Source organism: Budorcas taxicolor, chromosome 5 (assembly GCF_023091745.1).
Source record: "Budorcas taxicolor isolate Tak-1 chromosome 5, Takin1.1, whole genome shotgun sequence".
Classification (NCBI taxonomy): domain Eukaryota; kingdom Metazoa; phylum Chordata; class Mammalia; order Artiodactyla; family Bovidae; genus Budorcas; species Budorcas taxicolor.
The window spans coordinates 143,202,298-143,223,096 of NC_068914.1; the positions used below are offsets into that span (position 1 = coordinate 143,202,298).

General features: G+C 41.4%; 1 protein-coding gene across 1 annotated transcript; it reads right to left on the reverse strand.

The window, feature by feature from the left end:
• Positions 1 to 12,671: 12,671 nt before the first annotated feature.
• TMEM52B (transmembrane protein 52B) lies at positions 12,672 to 20,151 on the reverse strand. The gene is made up of 5 exons (XM_052641278.1): positions 20,098 to 20,151; positions 17,820 to 17,863; positions 15,408 to 15,446; positions 14,689 to 14,855; positions 12,672 to 12,916 (listed from the first exon to the last, which is right to left on the reverse strand). Exons 1-5 carry the CDS (start codon positions 20,149 to 20,151, stop codon positions 12,672 to 12,674), a joined length of 549 nt encoding a protein of 182 aa, XP_052497238.1.
• Between the last annotated feature and the right edge of the window lie 648 nt (positions 20,152 to 20,799).

A 20,799-nucleotide genomic window follows, 5' to 3' on the forward strand; every position in this document is an offset into this window, starting at 1 on the left:
GCCGGCTGATCCTGTGACGTCAGGAAGCCCCGCCCCCGCGAACCTTGGACCGCGGGATGGGGGTGGGCAGGCGCAGTCCATTTCAGTGTTTTCTCATTCTAGTTACAGTTTCCCCGAATACAGTCCAATTAGAACACGAGAAATTTTCACATTTTATTTTATTGTGACAGTGACATTAGAGGTGTTTATAAAACAACAACAAAAAATAATGTTCTAAAGATGTCTTCTACCCTCTCCGCCATTTCTTGGTTGGGCCCCGAAACAAATACAGATGGTAAAAATCCAGCTTTTTTTCAGCCTGTTGGGATCTGGAGTCTGGAAAGAGGTGGGATGGGGGTCCTCGAACTCCTTTGGCCCATTCAGAGGTGCCCCGGGCTTGTATTTCGCCCTTTGTTCGTTCATTGATTACACTGGTGCCTCGGATGCTGGGCTGGCTGCCTCCGCCCCTTGACCTCTCGTTCACCACGTTGGTGTCATGTTTGGGTTTTTGCAGCAAATCTGCTCCTAGAGCAGCAACATAAACAGAGCATGACTCAGGGAACTGAAGAGATGTAGCAGGTGAAGGGCATGAGGTATGATCAAGGTCCAGGGAAGTGACGTCAGTCGTTACTACTAAGAACTTTGCGTAGGTTGAGCTATGGAAATGAATGACAGATCTCAGAAGTTAGGTCTGTCTTCGGAAAAGAAAACATCAGGCGATTCAGGCGATTAACTCGGTAGTCCTCAATTTTTCCCCTGATGCAAAAATTCACCGGAGAAGAGTACTCCTTTCCAGACATGAATACAGAGTGCCACCTGAAGGGCTGGTGGAAGACTGAAGGTAACAGTGTCGCCTCCCTTTGGCTCTCCACTTTCCCTGCTAAGACAGAGGAATAAGGCCTTTCCAACCACTACTAGCAAGTGATTATAGGGACCTGTAAGGGAAGAGCAGCAGAAACTGTAATATTAAAAAAGAGTGAAGATATAGAATAAGAGGCTGTTGTGTAATATTAAAAAAGAGTGAAGATACAGAATAAGGGGCTGCTGTGCCAGTCCAGGAAGTTCTGAAAAATGACAACAGTGGCCTCGGTCACTTGTCATCTTTCATCAAGGTCTCAGGATCTCTGATTAAAAAAAAACAACAAATGAAAAGAAACAAGGAAAATGAATTGCATAGCCCTGCATTTCTTTATTTTTAGGATTTTTTTTAATGTGGGCCATTTAAAAAATCTTCATTCAATTTGTTACAACACTGCTTCTCTTTTATGATTTTGTTTTTTGTTCACAAGTCATGTGGGAGCTAAGCTCCCCAACGAGGGATTGAATTTGCACCCCTGCACTGCAAGGTGGTCTTCACCATTGGACCACCAGGGAAGTCCCTAGCCTTTGTTTTTAATGCTAATCATTTTTCTCCGTGGCATTTTTCAATCCTTATTATGTATGAAAATCCAGGAATTCTTGTATCATATTATATTTTTGTAATGTTTAGTCCTTATTCTCAAATAGGTTATTTTAGCTGTTTGAGCTTGGACCCCAATATAGCCAAATCTCTCAAAGGAATACTTTAAAATCAGTGGAGAAGAGTGTTGTTTTCCCATCAAATCTACTGGAAACAATCACAGCTAGTTTAAAAATGATTTTAACTTTTATTTTAAAAATACCTATTCACAATAGCAGATTACATAACAAAGATACTCAGGAGATGAAATTTCATTAACTTTTATGCCTTAAGGCCTTTCTAAATGCAAATACTTTTTCACAGACTAGCCACTCTGTCAACCTTTTACAGCTTGCTACATATACTTGTAGCAGAACACCTAAAATATTATACAGAAGGTAATTTTGTAAGGGCTTCCCTGGTAGCTCGACAGTGAACAATCTGCCTGCAATGCAGGAGACCTGGGTTCCATCCCTGGGTTGGGAGGATCTCCTGGAGAAGAAAATGGCAACCCACTCCAGTATTCTTGCCTGGAAAATGCCAGGGATAGAGGAGTCTTGCAGGCTGCAATCCATATGGGTCACAAACAGTCAGACACGACTGAGCAACTAAATAACGACAACTTTCAAAGTCAGTTGGTGGTTTTGTAGGAAACCAGACAGTGTTCTTGCCTGGAGAATCCCAGGGACGGGGGAGCCTGGTGGGCTGCCGTCTATGGGGTCACATAGAGTCGGACACGACTGAAGCGACTTAGCAGCAGCAGCAGACATACTTTAACAATACAATACAGCAAAATTTAGTTCACATGTGTCATGAGAGGGCTTCCCAGATGGCTCTAGCAGTAAAGAACCCACCTGCCAATGCAGAAGATGTAAGTGACATGGGTTCAAACCCTGGGTCAGGAATATCCCCTGGAGGAGAGCATGGCAACCCTCTTTAGTATTCTTGCTTGGAGAATTCCATGGACAGAGGAGCCTGGTGGGTTATAGTCCGTGGGGTCACAAGGAGTCAGACATGACTGCAGCAACTTGGCACCAGTGCACACACGTGTCATGACAAGTAATCTTTTTCTATTTATTCCAATATATTACTTCTTAGTTACTCTATTATTGTTGTTGAGTCTCTGTCAAGTCAGACTCTTTTATGACACTATGGACAGTGACCTGCCAAGCTCCTCTGTCCATGGAAATCTTTAGGCAAGAATACTGAAGTGGGTAGCCATTCCCTTCTCCAGGTTGTATCTTCCTTTCTCCAGGATGTCTTCCCCACCCAGGGATCAAACCCAGGTCTCCTGCACAAAAGGCAGATTTTCAAATGAGGAGCAGTCACAAAACCACAAGATTAAAGGGACCAGAGAGGCTCATTAAGATTAAGAGACTGGACTACCTAAGACCCTGCACACACCCTAATTTTGTCAGCAAGCCCATCCTTTTGAAACTTTGCAGAAGAAAGAAGAACTCAAGACTTCCTTGCATTGATCCTTATTACATACCCCTGCTTGACTTGGCCAAAAGCGAAGAGGAAGCCTCAAGGAGCCTCTTGATGAGGGTGAAAGAGGAGAGTGGAAAAGCTAGCTTAAAACTCAACATTCAAAAAACAAAGATCATGGCATCTGGTCCCATCACTTCATGGCAAATAGAAGGGGAAAAACTAGAAACAGTGACAGGTTTTATTTTCTTAGTCTCCAAAATCACTGCAGACAGTGACTGCAGCCACGAAATTAAAAGACATTTGCTCCTGGGAAGAAAAGCTATGACAAACCTAGACAACTACCCTTTCCAGTACTCTTGCCTGGAGAATTCCATGGACAGAGGAGCCTGGTAGGCTACAGTCCATGGGGTCTCAAAGAGTCAGATACAACTGAGCAACTAACTTCATACTTCATTTTTGTTGTTCACCCCAGGCTTCCCTGTTCTTCACTGTCTCGCAGTGTTTGCTCAAACTCATGTCCACTGAGTCGATGATGCCATCCAACCATCTTATCCTCTGTCACCCCCATCTCCTCCTGCCCTCAATCTTTCCCAGCATCAGGATCTTTTCCATTGAGTCGACTCTTCGCATCAGGTGGCCAAAGTACTGGGGCTTCAGCTCAATCAGTCTTTCCGATGAATATTCAGAATTGATTTCCTTTAGGATGAACTGGTTTGATCTCTTTGCTGTCCAAAGGACTCTCAAAAGTCTTCTCCAACACTATGGTTCGAAAGCATTAATTCTTCAGCCCGAAGCCATTTTTTATGGTCCAACTTCCCAATCTGTACGTGACTACAGGAAAGATCATTGCTTTGACTACACGGACCTTTGCTGTACACCTGAAACTAACACAACTTTGTGTATCAACTATACTTCAAAAAAAAAAAAAAGGAATATAAAGTTATGCATAGTATTTGAAGTAAAGTAGATTTTAAAAGTCAGCTAAAATGTAGGGATTGTACATGTGTGTGGTAGAAAGGTGCTTCTCTTCAAAAGCCTTGTAGAGCTATTTGACTTTGCAATCTATCTGAAGGAGTAAAAGGAATAAAAATTAAACTAAAAAACTAACAGCAAAAGGTTTTTCGGTTTGGTGTTTAAAGTCTGAGGAAATTGAGTGCAAAGCCAGCTCAGGAACTCAGTTTTCTGCCAGTCATATCACTTCTCTGTAACTTAGTCTCAAAAGCTGACCAAAAGGAGCACATTGTTTGGAAAATTAAAAGGGCCCTGTAGGCATTCAGAAGGTTATGGTTACTTACTAATTATTTGACCCCTCATGAACTTTTGTCCACTTTGAATTGGATTTGCATTTATCTACTTTGGTGTTAACTGAGTTTGAATTTACGCCCTTTTTGGGGAGAGAGAGAAGATAGGACCTAATTCCACCCGCCATAGTAATCAGATCAACATTGGAAGGAAAATCAAGTCCTAAGTCTAGTTCAGGAGGATGTACCACACAAATCCTGTATAGGCAAGTTTGACATATAAACTGGGACCAAGAAAGGTCCATGCACTCAGAACACTGATATCATTGACTTCCCTGGTGGCTCAGATGGTAAAGCGTCTGTCTACAATGCAGGAGACCCGGGTTCGAGCCCTGGGTTGGGAAGATCCCCTGGAGAAGGAAATGGCAATCCACTCCAGTACTATTGCCTGGAAAATCCCACGGACAGAGAAGCCTGGTAGGCTACAGTCTGTGGGGTCGCAAAGAGTCGGACACGACTGAGCAACTACACTTCACAGTAAGAACCAAAGGGTAGCATAAACATTTAGTCTGTGCTCTACCTGGAAACTGAAACACAATGAAGAGGCATTAAATTTAGTCTGCCTTATTTCATAACTCTGTCTGTAACCAAGCTCTTACGAAAGATATTGGAGTGTTGTCTTTGTGGTAGCTGAATAGCCATAGTGGTCTCCCTGTATTCTACATCTCACTTCTCCCATTCATCCTCTAGTGACAGTAATCTTACAGGTTACATGATCTTTTTTCCCCTCTTCAAAAACTTTCAATAGCTTTTCATACAATGCAGGATAAAAACCAAACTGCTTAAACTCATATGGTATCTCCTTTGCCTCTCCTTTCTGTTTGTCCATCCCTGTTTCCTTTAGACCTTGATCATAAAGATGAGACCATTAGACATTAATAACTTAGCTCATTAATAATTTAGCTCCTGATTTCTGCTTTACTAAATATATGTAACACCTTACTGAATCTATTGATTGCTTTCTTGGAGGAGTAAGAATGAAGAATTGAGTTGTTAACAAATGACTGACCCTCTCTCCGTACCTTCCTCTTTAGTAAATTTGCAGGTGGATCTTTCAAGGGCAAGTGGATCACACAGGCAAGAGAACACCCAACCACAGGGGGACCACGGGAGCAAGACAATGTTCCGAGGAAGAGACATCAGCAGGTTTGCGTGCAGTGGAAAGATAATGAAGAATCTGAGCTCCTGCCTTAATGATTAACTAAGACTGTTTCTCCTTGTTCCATTTAAAAATTGTCATGACTGAGCAGGATCATCAGAGTTGGTCTCTGCACATAAGTCCACCATCTCCTCAGATTGCTGACTTTTCTTCTTTATCAAAGCTTGCCCTTCGATTTATTGGCTGTTGAGCAGCAAGCGGCCAAGCTTGCACACAGTTATAATATGTAATTTGTTGTTTGTTTAGTCATTCAGTTGTGTCTGACTCTTCGCGACCCCCTGGACTATAGCCCACTAGGTTCCTCTGTTTGTGGGGTTTCCCACGCAAGAATACTGGAGTGGGTTGCCATTTCTTCCTCCAGGGGATCTTCCCCACCCAGGGATTGAACCTGCATCTCCTGCATTGCAGGCGGATTCTTTACGGCTGAACCACTGGGGAAGCCTCATACTATGTAATACTTAATTGCCGTCAAAAGATCCCAGACTATCTTTTCAGAACCTTTCTTTTTCTGTTACTCTTGGGATTTTTAACACTCTCCATGATTTGCATTCCCATCTTTCCCGTCTTTGGTCATAGACAGAAAATGGACTTATCATGCATATTTGATGTTTACATTCTATAATCCTTCAGGTCTCAACTCAGACACGACTGCTTCATGACACCCTTTCCAAACTCTAAAGTTCTGAGCAATTCTGAGGTGGGAAATAGTGGAATTCTGGCTTAACAGAGGTGAAGGTGCCAACAGATGGGTATTGGCCAACATTATTCAGACACAGCTTGTAAATTATCTTCCACAAATGTATCTTGGACAATCCATAAATCACTGAAATTGTTTTCCCTGTCAGTCTGTTCAAGGGCGGACTTTCCATCCTGGCTTCTTTATTACTTACCTTCCAGCCAATCTGTTCAGCCGATGAAAAGAAAACAAAACAGGGCTGTTCCCAGACTTTGCAGTTTTTCTCCCCTGCCTATTAAATTTGTTACATAAATTTCATTTTTGCTTTAATTCCATGCTCTCATATACATGTAACTCCTAATGTGTTAACTAATCAGACTCTTTTATAGTCTTCCCAGCCAGACCTATAAGGCCAACTCAACAAGATTGGACACTATAAATCCTGACCTAGACTTGGACCAGAAACTAAACCACTACAAGGTTTCTTGTGCTGTTCTGTTTGCCTCGAAACCACAGAGGAGAGCAGTCATCACAGCCCAGTCAATCTTCTCTCAGACTCATCTTCCCACAGAAAGGAGCTCCTGTATCATCCTTGTGTAAACTAGTCCACATCTGGTCCATCTCTCAGACTGGGAGCTTCATGCTCGCGGAGTCTTCTCCTTCTGCTCTGTAGATATATATTTTTTTATATATAATGAATCTCGTTTTTTAATTGTTGACTAATTTTTTTTAAATTTACTTATTTTTAACAACTGGACTTCCCTGGTGGCTCAGACGGTAAAGCGTCTGTCTACAATGCAGGAGACCCGGGTTCAATCCCTGGGTCAGGAAGATCCACTGGAGAAGGAAATGGCAATCCACTCCAGTACTATTGCCTGGAAAATCCCATGGACAGAGGAGCCTGGTAGGCTACAGTCCATGGGGTCGCAAAGAGTCGGACATGACTGAGCAGCGTTCCGTTCCTATTTTTAACTGAAGGACAATTGCTTTACTGCATTGGTTTATGCCATGCATCAACATGAATTAGCCATGGGTATAACCTCAGATATGCAGATGACACCATCCTTATGGCAGAAAGTGAAGAGGAACTAAAAAGCCTCTTGATGAAAGTGAAAGAGGAGAGTGAAAAAGTTGGCTTAAAGCTCAACATTCAGAAAACAAAGATCATAGCATCTGATCCCATCACTTCATGGGAAATAGATGGGGAAACAGTGGAAACAGTGTCAGACTTTATTTTTTGGGGCTCCAAAATTACTGCAGATGGTGACTGCAGCCATGAAATTAAAAGACGTTTACTCCTTGGAAGAAAAGTTATGACCAACCTAGATAGCATGTTGAAACGCAGAGACATTACATTGCCTACAAAGGTCCATCTAGTCAAGGCAATGGTTTTTCCAGTGGTCATGTATGGATGTGAGAGTTGGACTGTGAAGAAAGCTGAGCACTGAAGAATTGATGCTTTTGAACCGTGGTGTTGGAGAAGACTCTTGAGAGTCCCTTGGACTGCAAGGAGATCCAACCAGTCCATTCTGAAGGAGATCAGCCCTGGATGTTCTTTGGAAGAAATGATGCTAAAGCTGAAATTCTAGTACTTTGGCCACCCCATGCGAAAAGTTGACTCATTGGAAAAGACTCTGATGCTGGGAGGGATTGGGGGCAGGAGGAGAAGGGGACGACAGAGGATGAGATGGCTGGATGGCATCACGGACTCGATGGATGTGAGTCTGAGTAAACTCTGGGAGATGGTGATGGACAGGGAGGCCTGGCGTGCTGCAATTCATGGGGTCGCAAAGAGTTGGACACGACTGAGCAATTGAACTGATACATACGTCTCCTCCCTCTTGAATCTTACTCCCACCTGCCACCCCTTCCTACCCCTCTAGGTTGTGATAGAACCCCAGTTTGGGTTTCCTGACGCATACAGCAAATGTCCATGGGCTATCTGTTTTATATATGGGTCCATGGGGTCGCGAAGAGTCAGACACGACTAAGTGACTTCCCTTTCAATTTTCACTTTCATGCATTGGAGAAGGAAATGGCAACCCACTCCAGTGTTCTTGCCGGGAGAATCCCAGGGACGGCAGAGCCTGGTGGGCTGCCGTCTGTGGGGTCACACAGAGTCGGACACGACTGAAGTGACTTAGCAGCAGCAGCAGCAGTGTATATGCTTCCATGCTACTCTCTCCATTCATATAGATACTGACACTTCCTTTCAGATATTCATGTCCCACTGGACATATTTCAGTTTTGGCAAATAAAAAATGATTTTTTAAAGTGTGGGGTTTTTTCCCCCACTTAGTGTAATCACCCCCAGTTCAGTTCAGTTCAGTTCAGTCGCTCAGTCACGTCTGAATCTTTGCAACCCCATGGACTGTGGCACGCCAGGCTTCCCTGTCCATCACCAACTCCCAGAGCTTACTCAAACTCATGTCCATCGAGTCAGTGATGCCTTCCAACCATCTCATCGTCTGTCATCCCCTTCTCCTCCTGCCCTCAATCTTTCCTAGCATCAGGGTCTTTTCAAGTAAGTCAGTTCTTTGCATCAGGTAGCTGTAGTATTGGAGTTTCAGCTTCAGTATCACTCCTTCCAATGAATATTCAAGACTGATTTCCTTTAGGATTGACTGGTTTGACTGGTAAACACCCTAGAAAACCCAAATTAAGCTATATATATATCTATATATCTCTCTATATATCTATAAATTAAGCTATAGAGTTTGGATAATGAAGCTTCATAGGCAGGCTTCATATTTATGCCATTTAGACTGAGAAATGGGTGGCAGAGATTCTTCACTGCTTAAAATGACAGGAAAGACCTAGAGAACAATAATGTAAAAGTCGTATTTCCTAACTACTCTATTATTCATTGTTTTCAATCTAAGTACAGTTTAGAGTTCTCCTGAAGAGATGAAGTGATTATCATTCATTTCATCACCACCATTCCACATCCAGTCCCCCATCCCTTTTCAGGTTTTCATCACTTTTAACTAGGATTTTTACAATGTATGCTCCTGTCTGGATTGAAGACCTGCTTTTTCACACTTCAGCTAAGACCTTAGACTTTTATCAGTGTCTTTCTAAATATTGAGCACATGGAATTCTTCTCCTAAAAGACTTTCATGACTGTCTTCAAGTTCAGTGTAGGGCTTACTGAGTACCAGGCTTAGCAATGTAGTGTTTTTCTTCTTCAGCTTATGCTCACCCTTCTTTTTATAATATATAATTCATACTAAACTAATGTGCAGTAAAAGGAAGAAATGATAGGAAGTGAACAATTGAAAAATAAGCAAGAGGAACAAGGAGAAGGGAGAACTGGTTAACTTACTTACATATATATAAACATTTTAACTCGAGAGCCTCCAGACTTACATCCTCCTGCCCAGACCCTGAATACCCAGATTAGCAAATTCAACAATCTCTGGCCATTTCCAGTGGCTTATTTTATAAACACTGCAAAGTGTAAAGGTCCAATATGGAATTTTTTTTTTCTTTTTTTTTTACAAATTGAGGATTCCCTCACTCACGAGGAAAATGATTTTTCTCATTGGCACATCTGAATCTTCCTTGTTGCTTTCTTGTATTAGACCTTATCTCAGATTAACTTGGTTTATATTTACCATCAGCTGCCTTTCCCCCATCTTAGAAATCCCTGAATTTAATTTCCCCCTAAATGAGGTCTCCACTAGTCTTCCACATCCTCAAAGACAGGTACACCTTCCACACATTGGCTTAGGTCACTGATGCAGAATTTAATTTTCCCTTACAAAGTTTCCCTACCCAATCCATCAGCAAGTCCTGTCCCCAGAATATCTTTTTGACTGCAGCACTGCTCAGGCATGTAGACTTTGGGGAGAGATCAGTTAGCTTCATCGAACCCACATTTAAAGTTTGAAAGATGGGTATTGAAGTTTGAAAGGCAAGAATTCTGAAAGTGGATCTTTCTCCAGGTGATCTTCCTGACCCGGGATTGAACCAGGGTCTCCTGCATTGCAGGCAGATTCTTTACCATCTATGCCAGCAGAGAAACCTGGGAGGATAATTAAAAGGAGTGAAACAAAATTGAGACCAGTGGTGAAAGTGATTGAGCTGATGAGCAGATGTCTTAGACTGAGTAAAGAAGTGAAGCCAAATAGCTGCTAATGGCTTGTGACAAAATGGGAGGAGGACAGGGGTGGGAGACTCCATGTGGCTAAGGACAGGGCAAGGGGGGAGGGAAAGTGAGGCAGATAGATCTCTTTAGAACAAGATCCTTACAGGTAGGGTGTCTTTCAAGATCTCCTTGTACCTAAGGACATTTTAACTTCTTTAAGGCTGTAGCATCCTGAAGGTTGAAAGGATCTAGAGTACTTTATGGAATATGTGACACTGAAGAGATTCATTTGGCAGTGCAAAACAAGGCCCCCTTGGGTGTTATTAACAATTCATGCATTTAACAATTTCCAGATGCAGTGTCTTAAATGACTCAGAATAAAGTAGATCACCAGCAGATTATACTTACTTAGAACATTTTCCCTCCTGGCTCAGTGAGCATTCCAAGAAAGGGCTTAATGAGGTGGTACATTAATCAGCCACCCCTGGGTCTGTATTGCTCCCTGAAATGGAGCTAATTGACTAATAAACAAATTTTCTAAAATATTCCTTATCTTTGTACAGGATGTATTAAGATGGATCACATGTCTCCAGCTGTTTACCTCAACCAAAGAATATTTATTGATGAAATAAAGCTTCATGAGGGGTGACTTAGCAATAACACAGCAGGCTGACTGGCAAAAGGACAAATCAGAATATAATTCTCAGCAGCATCATAGGAGGCAAGTGAAAATAAATTGTCAAAAGTAAGAGTAACAAATGCATGTGTATAATAATTTACAAATCTTGTCATTTCTAAATGGTTTATTTGATTTTCACAACTATCATCAGTGGTGTTATTATCCCTTATTTTATAAATGAGAAACTGTGCTTGAAAGAGTTTGGTAACTTTCCTAAAGTCACTGGCAAGTAGTTTCCAGTTTCCCCAAATCTACTTCATTTCCTAAATTTTCCAATAACAGGACATTTTGGAGGTAGTGTGTTATGTAGACAGGTTAGCAATTCAACAGCAGGATGGTGCCCTGGAAAGGACTCCAAGCAGTTAGTGCTCCGAAGATTGGAGAGGTACACATTTGCCAAGCTAGAACACTGGAGTGGGTTGCCATTTCCTCCTCCAGGAGATCTTCCTGACCCAGGGATCAAACCCACGTCTCTTGGATTGGCAAGGGGATTCTTTACCACTGAGCCACCAGACAAGCTTTAGGTGCCAATAGGAGAATGCATTTCTACCATGGCTCCACCAGGTGGCAGTGAAGGTCACCACTAGAAGCAAGTGTTGTCACTATAGAGATAGGACTTGCAAGCAGTCAAAGCAGGAACGAGGAAAGAGGCAAAACAATGCTATTCTTTTAGAGTTACAAAAGCATGCATGTGCATATGTGTGCATGCCTCCATGTGCATGCATGTATTGGCAGGGCAGAGGAACTAAAAAATGAATGGAACTGTTACTGCATTCTATTCAGTTTCCCATACTGTTCATGGGTAGAAGAATGAAAGAAGGACCTTGATATTTGCACTTCAGTACTTTACTGTGCCTTCTTAGCCCATGCCTGCAATCCCACCCTTGGATTTTGAATGTCCAGTGAGGTATTACATGATGTCTCAAATTATCAATGTCATTTAGCATAAAAGTGAATGTTCTCATGAGAGGAAGGGTGTGTGAATTCAGTGCATTAACAGCTCTGGCTGTGCCTATACGAGTGTCTTTCTCCACAAGTGTACACACCTTTTTGCTGCTAGGGAAACTTGCAGCGTCCTCTGGGGAAAGGAACTGGATAGGTGAAGGAATCCAAGGTGTCTCTGGTGCTTTCCTGTTCAGCAGTAATCAGCATCACTTCAGGTTAATTGCAAATTTTTTTACCACTGGATAAAGAAGAGTTCTCAACAAGAGCATCCTATAGCAGAAAATAGATGCATCTGGAAATGAAGAGTTAGAATCTATCTTTCCCACAGAATGATGTTTAGATGCCATCCTAACCCTTCTGAAAGTTAGGGAAAAATTTTCCATTTGTCTGTGAATATCTACCAACCCTGAGGACACCTCCACTCCATTAATAAAACCAGATTTCGGGGGGTGGGAGAGATGTTCAAGAAGTAGGGGATATATATATATATATATATATATATGGCTGATTCATGTAGTTGTACAGCAGAAACCAACACAACATTATAAAGCAATTATCCTACAATTAAAAATAAAAAGGAACTTCTAAGCTATGACTACTATACTTCAGCAGATGAGACATTAAATTACAGAGAATTTAAACCACTTATAAATGTAATGTTTTCCCTATAAATCACTTATAAATGTAATGTGAATCACTTATAAATGTAAATTATTTTAGTGTGCTAATTTTAAATTGTGTTGCAAGCAGGAACCAAAGAAGGAATGTTTAACATATTACAAGAAAAAAATATGTGTAATATAGTAACTGTTACTACTAACAACTAGTGGCCATGTCTGTTTATAATTACATTTCTCTTGCTGGGTCTATAGGCTTATCTCAAATTTAACATAAACAAAAGTTTTAGTAATTTGATTTGTTACAGCTAAATAAAATATAATGGTAAAAAAAAAAAAAAAAAAAAAGGTCTCCATCAATTAGAAGAGTGTTGTACTCCAGGAGACTCTTTCTCCATCGGGGGCAGCTGCTTTTCTTCTGGCACTGATGGTAGATCAGGTGCTTTCTGCCCGCACCTTGAAACAGTGAAGCGAGTCATGCGAAGTGCTTCCTCATACCCTGGGAGGGTGTCCAGGGAGGAGGGCAGCTGGCCCAGGGAGCTGGGGGAGTGAGCCACAGCCAGGATCCTTCGAGCCGCAGGGCCGAACACTGGCTGCAGGGCTAGGCAGGAAAGAACCGGAGTTCAGGTGCATGCAGCATCTTCAGAAACCAGAGACTTACAGCACATGCAGTTCCCCTTGATTTCTATTATTTTATGAAGAGGGTGTCTAGCCTCTGTCCCTTTTCTTTATTTACTCATTGGCTGCACTGGGTCTTTATTGTTGCCCACAGGTTTTCTCCAGTTGTGGTGAAGAGGGGCTACTCTCTAGTTGGTGCATGGGTTTCTCATTGCGGTGGATTCGCTTATTTCAGAGCACAGGCTCAGTAGCTGAGGAGGACGGGATTAGTTAGTCGTCCCACAGCATGTAGGATCTTCCTGGACCAGGAACTGAAGCCGTGCCTCCTGCATTGGCAGGCAGATTCTTTACCACTGAATCCCCAGGGAAGCCCAATCCCCTTCATTTTAAACAAGTGTCAAAACTCATCGTCACTCTTGGCAACAGATATTATAAAAGTCCTGTGAAGCTTGTGTAGAAACCAACTTCCCTCTTTGCTTTCTCAAATAATCTAATATGTGTCCTCACATCTCATAACCCCTTTCTTTCCCCTTTACGAATTTAAAACCCTTTATGCCAACCCACTGAAGTTGCAGATCCCTTAGAAGTAATTGTTTTTGCCTATTCATGTTTCCCCGTGGACTGACAGCGAGAAAAGAAGCAGGAAAAGGCAAACAATATGCTATAGAGCTCTCTTTTTTTCAAAATAAATATCACAGGATATTGCCACCTGCTGTTCTGCCCAGTAGGTCACTCTCCAATATTAGTAAAGAATATAATCCAAAGAAGAGAACAGAGGGAAATAAAGGAAAGTGTCTTATAACTATCAAGTGTTGGGCCTAATATTTAACAGAGTAACACCTGGTGAATAAAGAATTGAAAGTATACCATGACTAATTTTTCTAAAGATAAAAAATATAGTATAGTTAAGAGAAAATATAAGTTTGGTTTTCACAAAATCTAAGATGTTTTCAAAACAGGGATATGTGCAGTGCTTAAAATGGTTTTATCAAAGTAATTGTTTATAAACTTGGAAATTTTTCCTATAAGACATTTCCAATATCATCTCTAACATTTCATTTCTTCCTTCATTCCATCATCAGACCCAAAGTACAGCATCCATGAGAGGCAAGGTCACCACACCATCAGGCATCTGGAAATTAAAGCTGCCCCAAGATTTAGAATCTTTAATACTATTCCTTCTTGGTACAGTGGGCTTCCCTGGTGGCTCAGCTGGTAAAGAATCCACCTGCAATGCGGGAGACTTGGGTTTGATCCCTGGGTTGGGAAGATCCCGAAGGGAAAGGTTACCCACGCCAGTATTCTTGCCTGGAGAATTCCATGGACTGTATAGTCCATGGGATCGCAGAGTCAGATACAATTGAGTGACTTTTTATTTCTTGGTACAATGGAAAAGAATCAACCTGACAATGCAGGGAACAAGGGTTCCATTCCTGGTCCCCGAAGATTTCACATGTCACGGAGCAACTAAACCCCTGTATCACAACTGCTGAACCCTGCTTGCTCTAGAGCCCGTGCTCCCCAACCAGAGAAGCCATCCCCGTGCGAAGCCCTCCCACCGAAACCAGAAAGCAGCCCCTTCCCCGGGGCAATTAGAGTATGCCCGTATGCAGCAACGAAGACCCAGCGCAAGCAAAAATAATACGTGAATAAGTAAATAAATCTAACACTGTTTGATCAATTTTTTTACACCTTTGCACGAGGTGTTCTTTTAAACCTGGCTTCACTTCCCGTGTTACATGTCCGTATACTCACAAGTGACCGTGCTCTGGAGAGTGCTGTCATGGTCAAAAGCGATGACCGTCACTTCATAGGGTGCCCGGCCCTCCTCTCCCCCATTTTGCTGGCGACCCAGACAGCAGCGGAAGCACACAGAAGTCAGGCCGCACAGGAGAAGCAGTGCCCCGATGACCACCAGCAACCTGCAAGGGCCCCACGGAGTAGTGAGAGCTCTCTGCTCCTTGTTTTGCTTTGTTTTTTAAACTAGTTTGCATAATCAACGTCTGCATTTTAATTCTTGCTTGAATATTTTTTAGAATGCTTTTTAGATTTCAGTTCCCAGGCTTTCCTGTCATATATACACTTCCTTATTTTGTCAGGAAGACTGTCAGTTCACTTGAACAGTTCATGAGACATTTAAATGTGTTTTGGAGGGGCAGATTTTTACTGAAGCAGTCTCCTTTCTGTGGCTATTTCTAGAGTTGACCCTGAGAAAATACACAACAATCTGTTGATGTTGGCCCAGGAGATGGTATTGAAATAGGAAATCCTGCTATATTGTCACATAGGTTAGTGATGAGGAAAAGAGGCTTTACTCTGTGAGATGTTAGGCAAGTAGGCTCGATATCTCAGATTTTTTCCGTTCTGTTGTTAATATATTTAAAAATGAAAAAAAAAAAAAAACCTTAAAAAGTAATACCCCTGAGAAAAGCTTCCTTTTAAATGTCTTTTTGGGTAACATAGCTGAAACTTACCATATATACCAGAGATGTACCCAGTCTGTAGTCAGGCAGCTATGGAGAAAGAATAATAATTTTATTTTGCAATAAAAATATAATCAGTACCTGTTATACTTTCAGAATCAGAAATATGAGTTACAAAAATGTATGTTACCTTTATAATCAAAGCATTACAGGTTATGTTAACTTCAATGTAACCAGCTAAATCAGTCATGAAATGGGATGCCTTTAGTAGTGGTTTATTCATGCGTGCATGCTATTGCTTCAGTTGTGTCTGACTTTTTTGCAACCCTATTGACTGTAGCCTGCCAGGCTCCTCTGTCCATGGGATTCTGCAAGCAAGAACACTGAAGTGGGTTGCCATGCCCTCCCCCAGGGGATCTTCCTGACCCAGGGATCGAACCTGAGTCTCTTACATCTCCTGCTTTGGCAGGCAGGTTCTTTACCACTAGTGCCACCTGGGAAGCCCAGAAGTGGTTTATACCATCATGTAAATCACTATAAGACAGACTAAACTAGTTATCACTAAAGTAATGTTACTGGAACATGTAACCACAATCATTGTAAACAGTTTTGATGACGATTATCAAGAAAGAACTTGCAGAGTAAGCTTACAAAGAGCAAAAATGAATGTGACAGTTAAGGTTTGTATATATTTGAAGTCAATAGCTTAAACATAAAGAATATTTCAATTATAAGCATGAACATTTATAATTTGTTTTACAAGCAGTTGCAAAAAGGGGGACCATATAGATAAATAATACAGTCTTACTATATAGCACAGGGAACTATATTCAATGACCTGTAATAATCTATAATGGAAAAGAATATGAAAAAGAATATATATATATATATATATATATAACTTAACCCTTTCGCTGTACCCTAGAAACTAACACAATATTATAAATCAACTATATTTTGATAAAAAAATAAAAAGCAGAAACAAAGGGGAAAAAAAGAAAAAGGAGGGTCACAATAAAACCATAAAAACGCCCACTATAAAAAGGGCTTTAAATTTTCACAAAACTGATAAGCATATCCACTGAGGCCAAACAAGAAGGGGGGGAAAAATGTAAAAACCAACTCCATCATGATGAAAGCTAATTAAATATTCTGAATGAACTACAGTAATTATCAATTTTCTCTACAGGATGAAGAAAATATGGATTGCATGGGACAAGAAGTGGAATAAATTTGTAAGTGGGAAGAGGAGGGGAAGGAAAACATTTGTTACTGAAGATAATTATTAATGTGTTTAATAATCCTTTCTGCTATAGTGATCTGTTGAAATCTATTGCAATCTACTTCTCTATCCTCTCTGCACAGTTGTAGACCATGCAGTTTGTTTCATCAATGAACAGTGTCTCTAAGTGTCCTCATATTTCTCATTCGTTCAGAGCCCCTTCCACTTCTACAGTGTTATGATTCTGATTCTATTAAAAGTAGCCCTCCTGCAGCGGTAGGTGTGTAAAACCTCAAAGAGCATGTGACAAGTAGTGAAGGCCATTGCCATTCCTCCTGGGTTTAACAGACTTGGCTGTTGGGAAACTCTTTCCGTGGCTAAATATGTATTTTTCTTCACCCTAAGTAAGTCTTTTATTCAAACTGTCCCTGCTTCCTTAAAACAGTTTACCTCCAAGAGGAATGAATCTCTACCCTTTTTTATCTTGGTGTCCTGTGTCTACATGAGACCTAATTGTAACAGATTTAGATGGAGGGATAACCACCTCAAAGTGAGAGCTAAGTGACACCTGCAATAAATGTTGTTGTCACTGTGGTTGTTGTTTAGTCTCTAAGTTTTGTCTGACTCTGTTGACACCGCATGGACTGTAGCCCACCAGGCTCCTTTCTCTGTGGGATTTCCCAGGCAAGAATACTGGAGTGGGCTGCCATGTCCTTCTCCAGGGGATCTTCCTGGCTCAGGGGTTGAACTTGCACGTCTCTTGCATCTTCTGTGTTGGCACGTGGATTCTTCACTGCTGAGCCACCAGGAAAGTCCAATAAATATTAACGTGCCCTAAAAAATAGGAAATGCTCTGCATATCTGAAATGGTGGTTCTATTCTGGCAATGACCCAAGTTTATCTGTCTGAGTCTAGTGAATTTTGTCTGTCCCAGTGAGTCACTGAGAAGCATGGGAAAGAAAATCTTTCACAAATCTCCGTGACTGTATAAACTGAGATTAAGTTTTGATAGGAAGAGTGGCCTTGGAAAAAAAAATGCTGTCAGCAGTATTATTTTGAGTGTTTAGGATGACAGGAATGCTTATTTGTTTTTGGAGAACCGTCTGTGAGATTAGTGGGTGGAGGCCCATTTAAGTAGAATTAGGGAAATCACAGCTATCTCATGACATTTGACCCTGTTTGGGGTGTTGATGTTTTTGTCTGTTTCGCCTTCCTTCCACTGAGCATTCTCAGATACTTACTGTTCAGGACTGACACAGTTCTCCTCACATCTTGCCCGAGGAAGCTGTAGGAAGGGAAATAATCTCAGACAGGGAAATTGTCTCATTTGCTCTGCTCAGCAGCCTATGTGTCACCCTCATGACTCTGCCATCAGGTTAGTGGGTGAGAGTGAAGCAAATACAAGGAAAAGGTCATAGGGTCAATCGTGGTTAGGACTGTTTTCATCTCTCCTATGCCTGATCTTTATTAAATTCAACGTGGGAAAACCTGCAAGAGCAAATGTCTACTCTGATCTGGTTCTTCTCTTTTTTCGTGGTGGTGAGGGAGCATCCCTGACTTTGTGAATGAGATGCAGTGTTTACACCAATTTGTTCATCTTAGAAACTTTCTCATCTGTCCCCCAGACAGATCCTTCAAATTCTGTCTCATTTACAAGTTGAATTCAACCCCAGTGCTCTTTTTTAATTTCCTCGGTACATCAGTAACTCACTGGCAATACTTCAATCTAAAATTAAAAGTTAAAAAAAAGCAACTCAGTGCCTTAGTGTTGGTGATTCTGTATTTAATTCTGTGCAGTACTATTTACAATCTGAGTAAAGCATTTTGAAAACATGACTTAAGATTAAGCTAGATATGTCATTCTGCTTGTTCAGAGGGCAAATATTAAAACAAAAGCAAAAACTCACCATACAAGAGAAGGAGGAGGGAAGGGAGTGGAAGAACTATTTATTGAATAGCTGCTCTGTGCCAGCCAGATTGCTAAGAATTTTTAAGATTTCATAACATTTCAGCACAATAACCATGCCAGTGGGTACTTTACTTTGAAATGTTAAGGGTCTAAGGCATAGAAATTTAAGTGACATGACAACTGCACATACCTATAGATTTGACCAGAATTCCAAACCAAATTCTATCATATGTTCATGTTGAATGAATTACTAGAACCAGAGACAGATCTGCTCTAACTCCTTGACATTGCTGCCAGATCCCTTCTCCTCCCAGGAAAGAAATCTTCCACTGCCTTTTCTACGTATGTTTCAGTTCACTTTCTCCTTCTAAGACTCTCTAGGTAAATTTTTGTTCTAAAAACTGTTTCACTCTTCCAGTAACTTGGATGATTTGATATTACAGGAAATCAACAATAAATGCCACAAAATTTCTCTAAGCAGATGGAAATTTGTACTTATTGAGAATTGGGAGCAAGGGACAAGCAGACTCATGACATCGGGTGAAAAGGACTTGTAAAAGGACTAACAGCTGACTTTTGCAAAAAACACTTGAGAAACCCCTGGTTTCACTAAAGATGACAAAGTATGGGTTTCCTCCACCCATCCGCGGGATTTTGTTTTGCTTTCTTTACTAAAGGAAAATAAAAAGCCTAAGGTGGTTAGTAGATAAAACATCCCTTTTCAAGCCTGTTGCAAAAAGAGAAGAAATGAGAAAATAAATTTGGAAGGGAAGGACAGAAGAGAAGAGGAAGCAAAAAGAAAATACAAGAAAAAGATATGGTTTCAGGCACTCAATTAACTGGTATAGAGGAAGCAAATAGACAGCAACCTTCCTGTTAGGAGCTATACAGAAATTGGAAACCAACCCATTTCATCATTTGCTTTTCTTCTTAGTAGATTTCATAACTGAATAAACTTCTCTCTGACAATGGTCTGGAATCCCTCAGTCCAATGACCCTTTCTCAGTTGAGTTACTTAGAATCTCCTGCTTCTCAATGGAGAGAAATAAAAGGTCCAAATTACTTTTAAAGAGTTTTCTTTCTCTTATCTCTGACCGGGAGGCACCTAAACTGCTAGAGTGGTATTAAGGCTGATGTGGGACATACCATTTAGGAGAATTATGTCCTTAGTTTTAATAATTTACTTGAGAACATTTTTTCTTTTTTTGGCCACATGAGTGGCTTACTTGTTGGACCTTAATTTCCCCACTAGGGATTGAACCTTGCCCCCTGCAGTGGAAACATGGTGTCCTAACCCCTGGACCACCAGGAAAGTCTCAATAATCTACTTGAGATTTTGAGGGCTAGTAAGATGCTAAAAGAGAGAAATATACATAACAGACACTTCTAAATTGCCTTCGATATCTTACTTGTATATATGGCCTTCTTTTCATTGATGTCATTCGTCACAGGTCACTAAGGGAACATTCCAGTTAATTCTTTTTCCCTACCACCCCTTTGGTTCCAAAGTATATGTCTTTCCTCCTCATTCATTTTCCCCCAGGTTTTCTGAAAGTTGGCTTTATCTGAGAAACAAACAAAAGTCTCATTCCTGCATTTTCACGACTCACCTGGATGAAATACACCAGGGCAGAGGCCATCAGGGCTGGGGACTGCAGTCTCATCTGGCTGGACTCTTACTTCTCCAGATCAAGCACTGGGCATCCGGCTTCTCCCTTCTGTGCTCCGGGCCATGTCTGCCTTTTTGACCTAGAGGACTTAAGGAGAGAAACTTCTCTCAGCAATAAGCTGGTTTTTCCTCCTCTGTCTCCTTCTCTCCTCTCACTCTCTGTAGTTGTTATTTTCTGTAATTTTTCTCTCCCCTTTCATCCTAGCTTCTTTCTCTACTTCTGCCCCTGGGTTTAAGGCCTCTGCATTTCCTTCCCTGCCCCTCCTTTTCTTCCATTCTACTTTTAGTCCTTTCTAGATGCCTTGAAGTTTTTTCCACACTGCCTCCAAAAGGACAACTCTCAGGAAGGACATGTAAGTCCTGTGAATTAGGTATTTTTCTAGGCAGTGGTGAGATACTGGGCTTGAAGGAGGATCAAAGAGAGGCCAGATAAAGTCTCTTTTCCATCAGAAAAGGAGTAATAGTCTTGGCCCTTCACCCAAGCACTCTGGGATGACTGTTGCTGGTTGAAAGTCACCCTGCCAACCTCCATTCACACCGGCTCTCAATGTGACTAGCCCTCCTCTCTTGCTCTTGGAAACCACCGCCATTCACTATGTTGATAATCAACTCTCCTGGTTCTGGGTCATTTATTCCTAGACAC